Below are 14282 nucleotides of genomic sequence, written 5' to 3' on the forward strand. Positions count from 1 at the left end.
GGTGGTGCATGTGTACCTCTGCATGGGATAGACTAAGTGGTGCACCCGAGGTTGCCGTGCTGCTCACCAAGCTGGCCCTCATGAGGCGCATCTTTGACAACATCTCAGTCGTCGTCGTCCATCTCCGAAGAAGAATTAGTATGTGCTAAACGAGGCCACATTAGCAGCAACTCTAGCATGGACATCAATCGCCACCACAGGCCAGGGTCGAGAGGGGGGGGGGGGTTCAGGCAAGACCACGTCCGCCAACCCCTGCTATGCTGGATCTAGACTAATAGGGCATGGATCTAGTGTTTTGCTAGCTCGCCATCACCGTCCATTTCACCATTGGCAAGGGAAAAGCAGGAGAGGAGTGGAGGGAGGAGAAAGAAGTTGCTACGGTGGAGCCTTTCTAGGTGATAGGTAAGCCAAATATAATCTATGCCATATACAAGCATCTTGGTCTTAGGCGGGGGAGAAGATGAGATTCTGAAGAGACGGACTAAGAGCAAAGAAGAGAGAGAAGATAGATACCTAGATCACACGAGGGGTAATAAGGGTGTCTAGGGTGAAGCTTGAGAGCGATGATGTAGGCAAGGTAGAGCATAGCCTCATGGTTTCTTCCCTTATTGCAAGGCTCGTGACTGCCAAACATTGCTATGTTTTGTCTACTCGGTGCTCATTACTGACAAAGGACTGCTGAAGGCGGCCTAACAAAGGAACCAACAAAGAACTAGGTGCCTTGCATAGGATGGTGGCGGTTGCCCAACTGTTGCATGAAAGAGAGAGAGAATAGGAGAAGAAAAGTTAGTGGTGAATTCTAAAGGCTATTTTTGTATTGTGGTATTTGCGCCCATGTGCAACAATGCGACTGAAACTTTGGATCATCTGATCTTTGAATGTGCCTTCTCCCTTGTGGTGTGGCACCATGCATACTAGATTCATGGTTGATGGCGCCAGATTTTTTGAGTTCAGGAGTTTATGTTGCCCTTCAAACCTCCAACATCTGATATTTGAATATGCCTTCTCTCGTCCAAAGTGGCACTATGCATACTAGATTCATGGTTGATGGTGCCAGAGCTTCCGAGTTCTAGTACTTATGTTGCCATTGAAATACCTGCATCATGTGATCTTTGAATGTGCCTTCTCCCATGTGGCATGGCACCATCCATACTAGATTCATGGTTGATGATGCCACCGAGTTTTGGTGCTTATGTTGCCCTTCAAACCTCCATCATCTAATATTTGAAAGCCTCTTCTCCCATGTGGCGTGGCACCATCATACTGGATGATTCATGGTTAATGGTGCCAGAGTTTTCGAGTTATATATGGTGCATATGTCTCCCTTCAAATCTCCATCATGTAATCCTTGAATATGCCTTCTTTGTGTGACATGGCACCATGTATACTGGATTCATCATGGTTGATGGTGCCGGAGTTTTTGTGTTCTAGTGCTTAATTATGTCGCCCTACAAACCTACATCATCTAGTTTTTGAATGTGCCTTGTCCGTGGTTTGGCACCATGCGTACTGGATTCATGGTTGATGGTGCCAGAGTTTCTAGGTTTTGGTGCTTATGTCACCATTCAAACCTCCATCATCTAATCTTTGAATGCACCTTCCCTCGTGCGGTGTGGCACCATTTTATACTGGATTCATGGTTAATGGCGCCATAGTTTTTGAGTTCCGGTGCTTACAGTGCTCTTCAAATCTCCATCACCTGATCTTGGAATGTGCCTTCTCCCGTGCGGTGTGGCAACATGCACACTAATTCATGGTTGATGGTGTTAGAGTTTGAGTTCTGGTGCTTGTTACCTTTGAAACCTCACAACTAATACATTATTTTGCTTTACTACTGCTGGTGTGCCTAGTTACTAAACCTCAACCAGTTTACACGACCTTATGTAGAAATTTGTTTTCTCAAAGACGAGATTTTATTTACAACTTCGGATGATCTCCTGCCCACACAATTGCAAGTGCTCATTCTATTGGTCTCGTCGTTCGTCCAAACTAAAACCGTGACTGGACACAAATAGAATTTGCATTAATTAATGTGTGCTAGTTTGATTAATCGTCGGTGTACTGTTACTTAATATCCACCAGTTCACACGACCTTATTCAGAAATCTGTTTTCTCAGAGATGAGATTTTATTCAGAACTTGAGATGATCTGCTGCCCACAAAAATGTATAAACAAAACATGCAATTGCTCAATCAACGCTTCAAAATATCGTTAATCTCAAGGCACAAGCTTTACAACACTGGAGTATTTAACAGCTGATTTTATTCAGACGATCTGAAATCAGATGGCGAAATACGTATAGAAAAAAACAGAGAACAGAGGCCAAGAACGATCCTGCTACCGTACGTGGCTACTGCGTCACATCACGCGTACAGCCATTATTTGCTGTCTGACAACCGCGTTCAGCGTGTTCTCCTGCAAACCCAAAGGCCACACTGTCACTGGCACTGCTAGCGCGTGAGCGTGATCGTCCCAGCAGAGCTCCATCGTTTTCAGCAGCATGCACACATGGCCCGCCCGCGCCCGCTAACCTAGACATGCCAGCCACGCACACCTCTCCACGCCGACACACGAGCGAGCTACCACACCACCGGCTGCTGCTGCTTCACCTGCGCACGCACCACCGTCTCCGCCTCCGCCTCTTTATAAGCAAGGAGGAACACGCACCGCCGCAGACACACACCAGCAGCGCAGCGAGCTCCATCGATCGGCGGAGGCAGGCATGGCGCCCAGCTTCGCCCGCTCCATCTCCTTCCCTCTGAGCCCCTCCAGGTCGTCGTCGACCAAGTCCCGCGCGGCGTCCGGTTACCACGCCCGGTCCGTCAGCCTCCCGTGCCGCTCCCACCCGATCCTCGCGCACCTCCACGCGCACATCAGCGCCGTGCGCGCGTGGGCGCAGGACCCGGCCGCCACCGGCGCCGCCACGGGCCTCGCGCACGTGGACGCGCTCCACGCCGCGCTCGGCGACCTCCTGGACCTCCCCGAGGCGCAGGCCGCGCTCACCCTCTCCGCCACCGGCGACCGCCTCCTGGACGCCTTCCTCCGGCTCGCCGACGCGCACGGCAGCTTCCAGGAGGCCGTGGTGGAGCTGAAGCGGGACGTGGCCGAGGCGTTGGCCGCCGTGCGCCGCCGCGACGGCGCGCGCCTGGCGTCCGCGCTCAGGTCGCAGCGCAAGGCCGGCAAGGACCTCGCCCGTCTCGCGGCCTCCGCTGCCAGGGACGGCGCGGGCGCCGGCAGCAGCAGGCCCTCACGCCTCGGCCTCGGCAGCACGGCGGAGGTTGAGGTGGCCGGGCTGCTGGCCGAGGCCGCCGCCGCCACGGCCGCTGCGTTGGCCGCGCTGTTCGGCACCGTCGCCGCCATGTCCGCGTCGGCCTCCGCCGCCGCGTGCTCCTGCAAGAGGACCGCGGCGCTCATGTGCCGCGCCAAGAAGGTGTCGGAGGAAGAGATGGAGACGGTGGCGCTCGTGGAGCGGCTGGAGGAGTGCATCGACGGCCTGGAGGCCGGCAGCGACAAGGTGTTCAGGAGCCTCGTGCAGACCAGGGTTGCGCTGCTCAACATACACACCCACATCTTCTAGCAGCACCAGCTTCCAATCTAATCAGTTAATCTCTCCAATCTAGTAAATCATAACACATGCATGTGCATGCTGTTTACTTGTTGATGATTAGCAGTCAGAAATTAAGATGCATAAGTGTAACTGTAACTCTGTAAATACGTGAGGTTTTTGTGCAGTTACGCTTGTGTATATATGTTTCCGCCTGCTGCATCATCATTATGTGTGATGTGTCTGCAACACTACAACATGAAGGCATTTTGTCAAAGGCATTTCTTTAAAGTGCCTTAATTTCTTATTATATAAAGGCATTTATTTTAAAAAGCCTCTAAAAATATATTTTTGAAGGTCAAATTGAAAAACGCCTCAATTAGTTATAACAATTAAAGGCACTTTGGAAAAAATGCCTCAATAAGCTACAACTATTTGAGGCATTTTTCTAAAAACGCCTTTACTGTCTTACGCGTTAGTTCTGTTTGGAGTGGTACAAACCATCACGATCACGGTCACGCGCGGCAGCTAGTCCATCAGAAAAAATACTGGAATATGAAAATATATGGATAGCATATCACGCTTTGCGATCAGCGCAGGGCCGCAGTCTATACATGTCTTCGTCCACCCGCACCGCCCGCCTACCCCTGATCCAGTCACCCTCCGTCGCCGCCTACTCCCCGCGCCCATACCCGCGCCGATGGCCACCCCTGCTGCCCTAGCTCCACCCCGCACTTGCACACGGATCACGCTCGCCCCCGCCACCCTGGCTCCGCCCCGCCCTTGCACACGGATCTGGCTGTGCCCACCCCGCCCTGCTCCAGCTATTCGTTTAATTTCACCGCCGAGGAACTGCCGCCCATGGAGGTGCTCGCCTTCCGGTGGTGGGAGGACGAGCCGAGAGCTCGTGTCCATGAAGACTTCGGAGGCGGAGGTGGAGCTGGATGAGGACGACAACGAGGAGCCGCCATGGCTCCGCCCACCACCGCTGCAATAGCTCCGCCCCGCCCTTGCAATCGGACCTGGCCGCCTCCGCCCCCCGCCCTCGATCCTGACCCCTCTCCGCCGGGTGTTGGTATTCGTGGAGCGGTGACGACCAAACGTCCACACTGCCATGTCGCCACGTCGCTCTTGCGGCTCGCCTCGATCCGCCGCAGCACCAACAGCCTGTGGAAGCCAAACCGCCCGCACCCTCCCTGACTCCGGCTCCAGCTCTGCTTCCCCATGTCGCTTCAGCTCCCCTCCTGCCCCTGCTCATGCATAGGTCAGCAACTACATCCATTTCCGGTTTGCGCTTAATCTGTTCACTTTGTTCAATCATCTATGTATGCTAATGTCTTATGCTCACCACCTGTTTGTGAAAATGCTTATACAAACTATCACTCTAGATCATCTCCAATATCTTCAGTAGTTAGGATAAGGAGTATGCGCCCATCACCAGGGATTTGTATATTTAAATTATTGTTTTGTACATGATGTTCAGTTTTGATAGGTGTTCTCGTCTTATCCTTTTCAGCATTAGGCAACCTATTTTCTTTGCAGTGAGATTTATATAGTGTTGCAGTCACTATGGACAAGTAGTGGATGAGAATGCCTAGGTAATACTTAGAAAGTGTTCATGATTTTCCTTAGTTGAGTCTAACTCTGTAGCACGATGATTTTGATAGTTGCATCTTAAAGTGGCCAGTCGAGCGTGATTAAGGCCTTTGTAACTTTGTAGAATTTGCCTTTGCTACTTCAGCACAGTAGGTTAGGATACCTTATCCTTGCTGTAATTGCAGAAATAATTATTTGTTAGAGGTGAGCAATGGATGCTTTGATGATGAGACACATGCACAAGCGCCAAGAGACCGCAAATCGTGATCAATAGAGATTGGTGTCTTGATTTGTGATGATAATTAGAAGAGATACTCTCCAATATTTACAATGGTAATAAATGAATGGAAAAATGAAGTATCTTAACACAGCGAGCAATTATGTTTTATGCTCTTCCTCACTAGCATCCATGCGACACTGCGTCAGTGTGTGTGGACAATATGTCAAACTGAACATGAGTTAATAAAGAGGAAGTTAGCAGGACAATATGTTGCCAATTTATTTCCAAACAACAAGGTCTCCCAGCTGACTTGAGCTTTATGCTAGGTTGTAGCTTTATGCTCCTAGTTACAAATAATAGTGTCTTTTATGCTATGCAGGTGCAGATACCACACATCATTTAGGCGACCTCCGTCCATTGCCGATCTGCGTTGCTGGGAATCCAGGTTCGTACTCCTTGAGATAGCAGTAGAGCCAGGTATATGTTTACATTTCCAGTGTAAGCAACTTTGAATTATATTGAATATATAGTTCATCAATTGTACAGTTACCACTCCTTCCTGCATGCTAGAAAAAAAATGTCCAGCACTCTAATAGAAGCTGTGTTGTTTTTTCTTCACATGATATGTTGTTTTTCAGCTCTCTAATACATTCGGAAATCCTTCTTTTATTGTTTTGCTCATATACTGCCAATAGTTTTATAGTTTTGAATTAATTGTGAGCAATGCAATTATGTAGCCTTGTAAACCTCGAGGTGTTATCTGTTATAGTTTACAATCACTATAAAGGATATGTTATCAATCTTTACAAAAGATAGTTTCACTTCTTTATGTCAATTTGTCTTTTCTGCAAATAATAAAATAATGACTGATATCCACTCCTGCACTCGTAGAAACTGGAATTCATAAATATCTACAATATTGGATCTACTGGACTTGCCAAAACTTGTAGGTCCTTTTGAATCATAGTTTGCATTGAATGCTATTTTTTGTGCCAAGATAAATACTCTGAAGGAAGTGCCATAACTCACTACAGTGAATCTGATTCTATATCCAGTTAGCAGATATTTGGAGATCAGGAAGGATGGCATTGAGGCAAGTGGGGACAGCAGGAAGGATGGCGATGAGGCAACATCTATTCAGTTAGATTTATACTTATATATGGTGGGTGTGTGAGGGCGTGGTGTGAACATGTCATACTTTTTATCCTAGAGGGAGCAGAAAACCTGAGAACCTAACAATTGTAGTGGGTATTTGGAGATGAAAGCTTATGTCTGTACGAAAGATTTTAAAGTTTCGATGCATCCAATGTTAATGTTAATGTGTGCTCTCATTGTTAATGTGCTAATTTGATATTGGTCGAAAGGGTTGCATGGATACCTTGGTTTTGGAGGCATTTCTAATAATGCCTCTGTTAATGTTTAAAGGCAAATTCTATAGTGCCGCTAAAAAGTTTTCAAGGCAGCAAGAAAATGCCTTTAAATGTTGACATTAAAAGACATTTTGAGAAAACGCCTCAAAAGACCTTTTACATCCATGTTTTAGCCGGCGTTTTAATAAAGGCCTCCAAAGGTCTTTGAAGGCGTTTTGACCATTTTTGAAGGCATTTGTAAATGCCTTGTATAATAAGTCATGTTGTAGTCACAAGATTTCAGAATGCAGAGTTAAGTCATTTTTGAATGGATACCTTGATTTATACTTATAATAACTCTGCATTCTGAAATCTTGTGACATGCATGCATGTAAATGAAGACCATGTGTAACTATGCAAATTAAAGAGCAAGACCTAATTTTCCTTGGAATTTTGCGGATTATACCGAGGTTTAACAGAGTGTTAGTTCGTTTTGGAGTTCCTTGATTGATTTTGAGTTTCACACGGATGAATCTTAGCACTCCGATGTCGATCTAATGGCTGAGACTAAACCAATTAGTAGGTGAACATCTGGTTATGTGCTCATAGAATCCATGCTAGTATGTGGACTTAGCAAAAATTAGAAGTCCAGAAGATGGTAAAAATAAATAACACACTATAAAAGGACAATGTATTGGAGTGGGAAACATTTATAGGGTGAGGCATATGCTCTTGTAAGTCCATATTGGTGTTGCAAGAATCTTTACCAACACATTTCATATGTGTTGCTATATGCGTCGTTGCAATGGTCTATTGTAATGTATAAATAAGTAGTGGTGAGATGCCAATATAAATTTTGCTATATATAATGCACAACACATGTATGCGTTGGTATTATTTGATGAGCAGTTTTTATTTTTCGTATTTATAATATACTTATATTTAGAATTTTATATTTAAGCCTATGAAAAATAATAGGATGACCCAAAATAGTATAGTCTACCCATTGACAAAGCTTCAGTGATAATTATAATTTTCCTATTAATATAGAGATCAATGTTTTATTTTTTAGAATTACGCATTACATCGGAAACACCCCCAACACACACGCACTATACACTCATCCCTAGAACACACATACGCAAAACCCTATCTCTATGAGCAACTCTGAAAGACTGAATCAGTAGATCTCGAGAATCGAGATTCACGAAGTCACCACAGGCGTCTCGCTGTTGATGGAGACGTTGCCTACTACTAAAAGCATAACGCCGTTAAATCGAATACAAATACGCAAATTCTATCCCTATGAGCACCTCCGAAGAACTGAATCGATCTCGATATTCATGAAGTCACTATACATGCCTCGTTGTCGATGAGGACATCGCTTATTAAGGCCAGTCTCAATGCATGTTTCATGATAGTGTCATGCACATTAAATATGGTGCCACATAAGCAAAATTGCTGACTTGGCAGGGTCATTCAATGAAGGAGTTTCATCAGATGAGAGAGGAGTTTCATCCCCATGAAACTCCTATGGCTCAGTTACCTAGTTTATAGTCTTGGTAATTGTGTCATGAAACTATGCATTGAGACTGGCCCAATGAAAACATAGCGCTGTTAAATCATAGAATAAATCTAGTATAATGTGAGTACCCGTGTCAAGTCGAGGACTTGAACCAGTGGACAGTTTCCACCACAAGAAACCCAACCAACTTCTCTCTCTCAAAAAAAAAGAAACCCAACCAACTGATTTATGATCAGTTCACGACTAGTGTTTTAATTTGACAAGCAATAATCTCGTTTTTTTTACAAAGTAAGCAATAATCTTGTTAATAACATACAAAGGGGAAACCATGATAACAACTTTGTCCTAGAATGCATTCATTCTAGATCAGTGTCTAGTCTCCAAACTACAACGTAAGAAGAAAGGCCTAAATTTACTTCCAACTATATGTCCTGACTCCGCATCACGCAACTCCAATCATGTCTGTAACAAACAAACTCTTTTGATTTCCAAATCTTCACACAATACTCTTATTAATTTGCTTGGCAATCTTTACTCATTTGATTAGTCACCCTGCATAAAAATAAAATCATACTCTTTACATACCCATAATTCTTGACGTTTAGGATATGATTGTGCTAACCAAGGAGTGATTAATTATGAGTTAATTTTCCATGTCTGCCCCTAATAAATATGGTGGCTGAAGCTCTAAATAAATTGGCTCAGCTGGCTAGTGCCTAGCAATTTGAGTGTTGCATCCTGGGTTCGAGCCATGACAGCAGTCATGCAGCAGCTAGCCAAACGGACGCGAGCGCATGCAGCGGCCAGCACCGCGCTTGGCAGAGGCCAGCCAAATGGACGTGAGCGTACGTGTGCAACTTCTTAGATGAGTAATTTTGTAGATCGTGCTCAACGTACATGATGCAACTTTTTTAGATATGGAGAGAGTAATTTTGTAAGTGCAAGCATTCAAATATATCACTCCTAAATTTCTAAAGCATAAAGATATCCGAACATCTATGTAGGTCGATCACTGGTTTGTGATTTCTACAAGATCCAAAAATTTCCACAAAAATTATAAGTTGAAGAATTTGATGGGACTGCAAACAGCCAAATTATTGTCAATATAGGAACATAGCTGAAGCCTAGATCGATAACAGTGTCCATGTTGATCTTCTTAATGAATTTGATGGGGGCGGCCTGTAAACAGCCAAATTATTGTCAATAGGAACATAGTTTTTTTTTGAGAGAGAGAATCAATAGGAACGTAGTTTAAGCAAGTAAATAAATAACCATGATCTTCTTAATGAATAACTGCCACTTCTGCAAGTAAAAGTTTAATTTGCACTTGACTTACTAAAACAACGGAGGCCAAAAGGAAGATAGTTGATAATAAGACATGTAAACAAGTGATATCTCTTTCATGTGTTTGGAATTAATCTTGTAAATCTGAAAGAAACTTTAATTTTAGTAACAATGAAAGTAATGGCAATGGAAGTAATATATTGAATCACATAGTTGTGGCCTTGCCCTTGTAAAGTTGTAATGATAGAAATACACTACTGGAAACGCTTCCTTTGCCGAGGGCTCGAGGCTTTGCCGAGAGCCAAATCTCGGGCACGCCCTCGGCAAAGTCTGGCCCTCGGCAAAGACAATCTCCAGCCCCGATCTTCAGTTCCGCGCACACACACACGAGGCTGCATCTGCATGCACATCAGCACATGCACTACTACTACTACTACTGTGCATGTCTATCTCCAGCCCCGATCTTCTCGCCCTGGCTGGACTGGACCACCACCGTACTCCCACCCCGCGGGCCGCGGATCGTCGTGTCGGGCACCGCCCCGGCCGGCGGCCGGCCAAATATTGGACGAACGCGCCGACGCGCTCGTGTGCCTGCCCCCGGCCGCCGGCGCCGGAACGACATCGCGCGCGCAAGCATACAGCTGAGAGACACATGCCTGCTGCCTGCGAATATTTCGCGATGCATGCCTCGATCGGCCCGGCACGTACGGCCTGCAATGCATGCATGTCTTTTTTGCTGGTGCCCGTAGTGCCTTTGCAGCCTGCCAACGTTGGTACGCGCCACGACACACAGCTAGAAGCAGCGATCGATATTATTCCCGTACGTGCTCCTTGCTCGGTCACTAGGGGCGTGATTGGTTGCCCGTCCGTGAAAAGGCCCATCCGACTCTATTTGATATATAGGACTTTCTAAAATTTTTCAAGATTCTTCGTCACATCGAATCTTGCGGCACATGCATAGAGCATTAAATATACATGAAAACAAAAACTATTTGCACAGTTCATCTGTAAACCGCGAGATGAATCTTTTGAGCCTACTTACTCTATAATTGGACAATGTTTGTCAAATAAAAACGAAAGTGCTACAGTGCCGTTTTTCACAAGTTTTTGCCAACTGAACAAGGCCATAGTCGATCCGTATTTGGTTGTCCTGCTCATATACTTTGCTTGTGTCGTTTCGTTTATTTTGGCCTCTCTGTTCTGGCTGCCTCCGTCTGCTCGTCGCAACCTTTGCTCGCAAGCTAGGACGGCGCGGCGCTTGGCGGGACATGGCTCCATCCGACGATAAAAGCGCGCGGGGGGTTGGAGGTAGGGTTAACGCCTCCATTCCTCCACTCTCCTGCCTCCACTGTTCTGGTGTGCCCTTCCTTCTCTCTTCTCGGCGCCGGTTTGTCGCCGGCGTTTTGCAGGCAAATAAGAACCTTCTTGGTTCTCGAGTGCTTCGGCTGGTATACCTCGTCTTACCCCTCTTCTCTCCCTCTGTTTCATACCATGAAATTTTGTTTTGGCCGTGATTTTTTGGTTAGGGTTCGTCATGCTACCCTCGTAGATCTGTGCATTTCTGATGCAGATCTGCCATTCTTGCTAGTAGATCTGGTGGTTTCGTGTCTTGGTCTGCATCCTGAGCATGACTGTGTGCATAGTATTGATGACAATGTTTTTTTATGATGAAACCGAGCTCAGTGCTAAGGTCGATGATTATTATAGCACATAGGGCTGATTAGGCACTGGAGGAGCACCTTTCGGTGTGGCAACCGCGTTTATGTTTTTAGCCTTTTTAATGCTTGTTTCCTATTACTTTTTAGTTCACACATAAATGGTTCAAATGGTTCATTCCCTTGCTAATTAGTCCATACATATGTACTGCCTATTCGTAGAAATGGACTTCAAGCTAGATGGCAAGCGGCAGCTGCTATGATTGTAGCTGTGGTATATTGGTTTTTTATGTGGTTTAGGAGAAGAGTTGCAGACGCTCGGTCAGTTACCTACGGGCCTCTGACAGAGAGAGACCAACAAAGGATTAACAACCTTAACTATATCTACAATTTAGATGATGTGCATTGTGTTAATCTGCTTAGGATGAGAAGGCCACCTTTTTTCTAGCTTTGTGATCTTTTTCGCACTAGAGGTCTTGTAACAGACAGCATACATGCTACTGTTGAAGAACAAGTAGCAATGTTTTTGCATCATGGCCACAATGAGAGGTTCAGAGTAGTAGACCTCACATTTAGGAGGTCAGTGGAGACCATCAGTAGGTTTTTTCAGAGAGTGTTGTATGCAGTAGGGGAGTTGAGGAATGAAATGATTGTTCCTCCTAGTAATAGTGTACATTCTAGGATTCTTGAATGCATAAGGCGGTACCCTTTTCTTCAAGGTTGGTGTTCCCTCCATTTCATTGGTAGTCATCACAAGTTAATTCACCTTGGGGTTATCTATTTCACAAACTTTCTTTATTACTACGTAGGACTGCATAGGAGCAATTGATGGACACATGTCCTAGCTAGAGTGCCTAGGAGGATACAAGCTGCCTTTAGAGTTAGGAAGCACACCATCATACAAAATGTACTAGCAGCAGTGGACTTTGATTTGAGGTTCACTTATATGCTGGCTGGTTGGGAAGCGTATGCACATGATGCCCTTATTTTGCCTTATGCCATACAGAGGCATGACAGCCTTAGAGTCTCTCCAGGTAAAATCCAAACCACATATAGACAGTGTTAGTCATCTTCAATTATATGAAATCTAAACCGTAGCCCTTTTGAACCTTTCTAGGTAAACTCTACCTTGTGGATGCTGGGTACGCTATCAGACCTAATTTCTTACCTCCTTTTCGTGGTACAAGGTACCATTTGAGGGAGTATGGCTCCAACAGACCCCAAAATAAGAGAGAGCTCTTCAACCTTAGGCACTCTTCTCTTAGAGTTACAGTGGAGAGAGCCTTTGGGGCTTTGAAGAACAGGTTCTGAGTTTGTTGGACTTGCCTTGCTTCCTCTATTCATTTGGATGGCAGCTACCAATGATGACTTCTACTCACTTCATGTTTGATTAAAGTTAGTTGAGGCCTCTTTTTTTGATGTCATTTCTTTCAATAGTATTCTTCTGAGTTGTGCTGCTATCATTATTGTCATCAAACCGTGTAATACGTCCATTCCCAAATAACACATTTCTTATGATGGGGTGATGGCTGGGATGGACGTGTCTCACGCTTCCATGGCTCTGATGATCTTGGTTCACTTGTATCTTTGATGGTACATGCCTTTGTACCTTACTTATTTCTTTCATGGCTGTCATTTGACCATATGAGACATCCATGCCCAATGCAACATGAGGGCACTTGTGTCAAGGTGAAGGCTGGGCTGGATGACTCACATGGTTTCATGGCTTCCATGAGCTTGATTGAATTATAAGGCAAAGATTTCAGAGGATACTATGCCTGGTAGTGGCCAATGATGGTGACATAACAAAGAGGTACTATGCCTTTTGTTTTTGTCATGTCATTCATCCAATGTTCTAGCATCATCAATAGGACTGCAACAATTAGGTTCCCATCCAGTTCCTAAGCTGATGGCGGGGGAAGGCAGTACTCAGCCCCCAACACCGAGGTCGATGGGTCTTAGACTTTGTTTGATTTATTTAAGGTTGGATCATGCCCAATTAATAAGTTTAATAAAATAGATAGTTTATTACTATTGACATGAGAAATATACTATAATAAATCATACGTCCAATTGCAATACATGGATATTTTTACTAGTCTATATATAAGGGGAGGAAGATCTTGTCGGAACTCTAACAAATTAAAGAATCCTAACTTGGATTGAGGAGTATGCAGGAAAGAAAAATGCATGCGCGCATGTAATAAGATGGAAGTACCATTGGAGCACCGTGTATTTATTTCCAAAAATGATTTGGAGATGGATGTGCACGTCGTCGGATACTCGGATCCGGAAGCTGCCGGCGGTTGAATTGAATAAGGCAAGGCTCAGCTGGATATACTGTTAGATAGAGAGAGGAGGTAGCATGCAGCCGATGGCCGTTGTGAAACATGTGTATGGATGGAGACGATATGCGTGGTGAGCTACGACTTGACTGGTTGGATATATACAAATGAAGCATATCAACCCTGCGCGCATTATATTATATTTACATAAGCAGCGCATGGAAGCACGAAAAATGAAATACGTACTCTCAGGTTGCATTGGCACAGCTGGTACAAGGCACGTACGCACGCAGACCAGTACTGCACCACAAATATAATCTTGTTGTGTGAATGTGTGATGGAGAAGTAAGCAAGTACTGGCCGGGCGGGGCGGGTAGCTAGCATGCACACCGGCCGGCCGGCAAATCGATCGGTCGTTCACCAACACGACAGTGGCGGATCTCATCGATCGCCCTGCGGGCCGTGCAAGGCCATGCGCGCGCGCACGCAACGATCGACGTGCGTGAGACACAGACAGGTCGGCTCGCACGGGCGCCTCCTCTGCCGGGGACCGGTCCGCCGGCGCGTCGCCGTCCGCCCGCCATGATCCGTTCCGATGCACCACCCACCACCCCAACACCGACTGAACAATGCGATCGCGCGCCATTCGAGAGAGAGCAGACCGCCCGCGGCGCCCAACCCAACAAATGATTGGCATTGGCCGGTCTCGCTCGGCCCATCCAGTGCCCCATCCCGGCGCGGTTGCATCTTCTCTTGCCCATCCCTGCTGCGCTGACACACGCTGCGCATGGCGTGCGTGCGCGTCCAACGGCAAGCATGGGTGG

The 14282-nt window shown here is 45.9% G+C and overlaps 2 protein-coding genes across 5 annotated transcripts; one reads left to right on the forward strand and one right to left on the reverse strand.

Annotated features, from left to right (window-relative positions):
- Nucleotides 2456-6698, forward strand: LOC8065011. Of its 4 annotated transcripts, XM_021448550.1 has the most exons (4): nt 2456-4808; nt 5740-5805; nt 6252-6306; nt 6416-6698. In XM_021448550.1, the coding sequence occupies exon 1, from the start codon at nt 2723-2725 to the stop codon at nt 3575-3577; it is 855 nt and encodes a 284-aa protein (XP_021304225.1). In that variant the 5' UTR covers nt 2456-2722; the 3' UTR covers nt 3578-4808; nt 5740-5805; nt 6252-6306; nt 6416-6698. The 4 variants fall into 4 exon arrangements, with proteins under 4 accessions (XP_021304225.1, XP_021304226.1, XP_021304224.1 ...); XM_021448551.1 differs by lacking the exon at nt 6252-6306 and having other exon boundaries at nt 5740-5837; XM_021448549.1 differs by having other exon boundaries at nt 6252-6698.
- On the reverse strand, nt 4073-10140 carry LOC110431203. Its single transcript, XM_021449935.1, has 2 exons — nt 10017-10140; nt 4073-4794 (listed from the first exon to the last, which is right to left on the reverse strand). Exons 1-2 carry the CDS (start codon nt 10138-10140, stop codon nt 4073-4075), a joined length of 846 nt encoding a protein of 281 aa, XP_021305610.1.

This window comes from Sorghum bicolor, chromosome 10 (genome assembly GCF_000003195.3).
Source record: "Sorghum bicolor cultivar BTx623 chromosome 10, Sorghum_bicolor_NCBIv3, whole genome shotgun sequence".
NCBI classification, from domain to species: Eukaryota; Viridiplantae; Streptophyta; class Magnoliopsida; order Poales; family Poaceae; genus Sorghum; species Sorghum bicolor.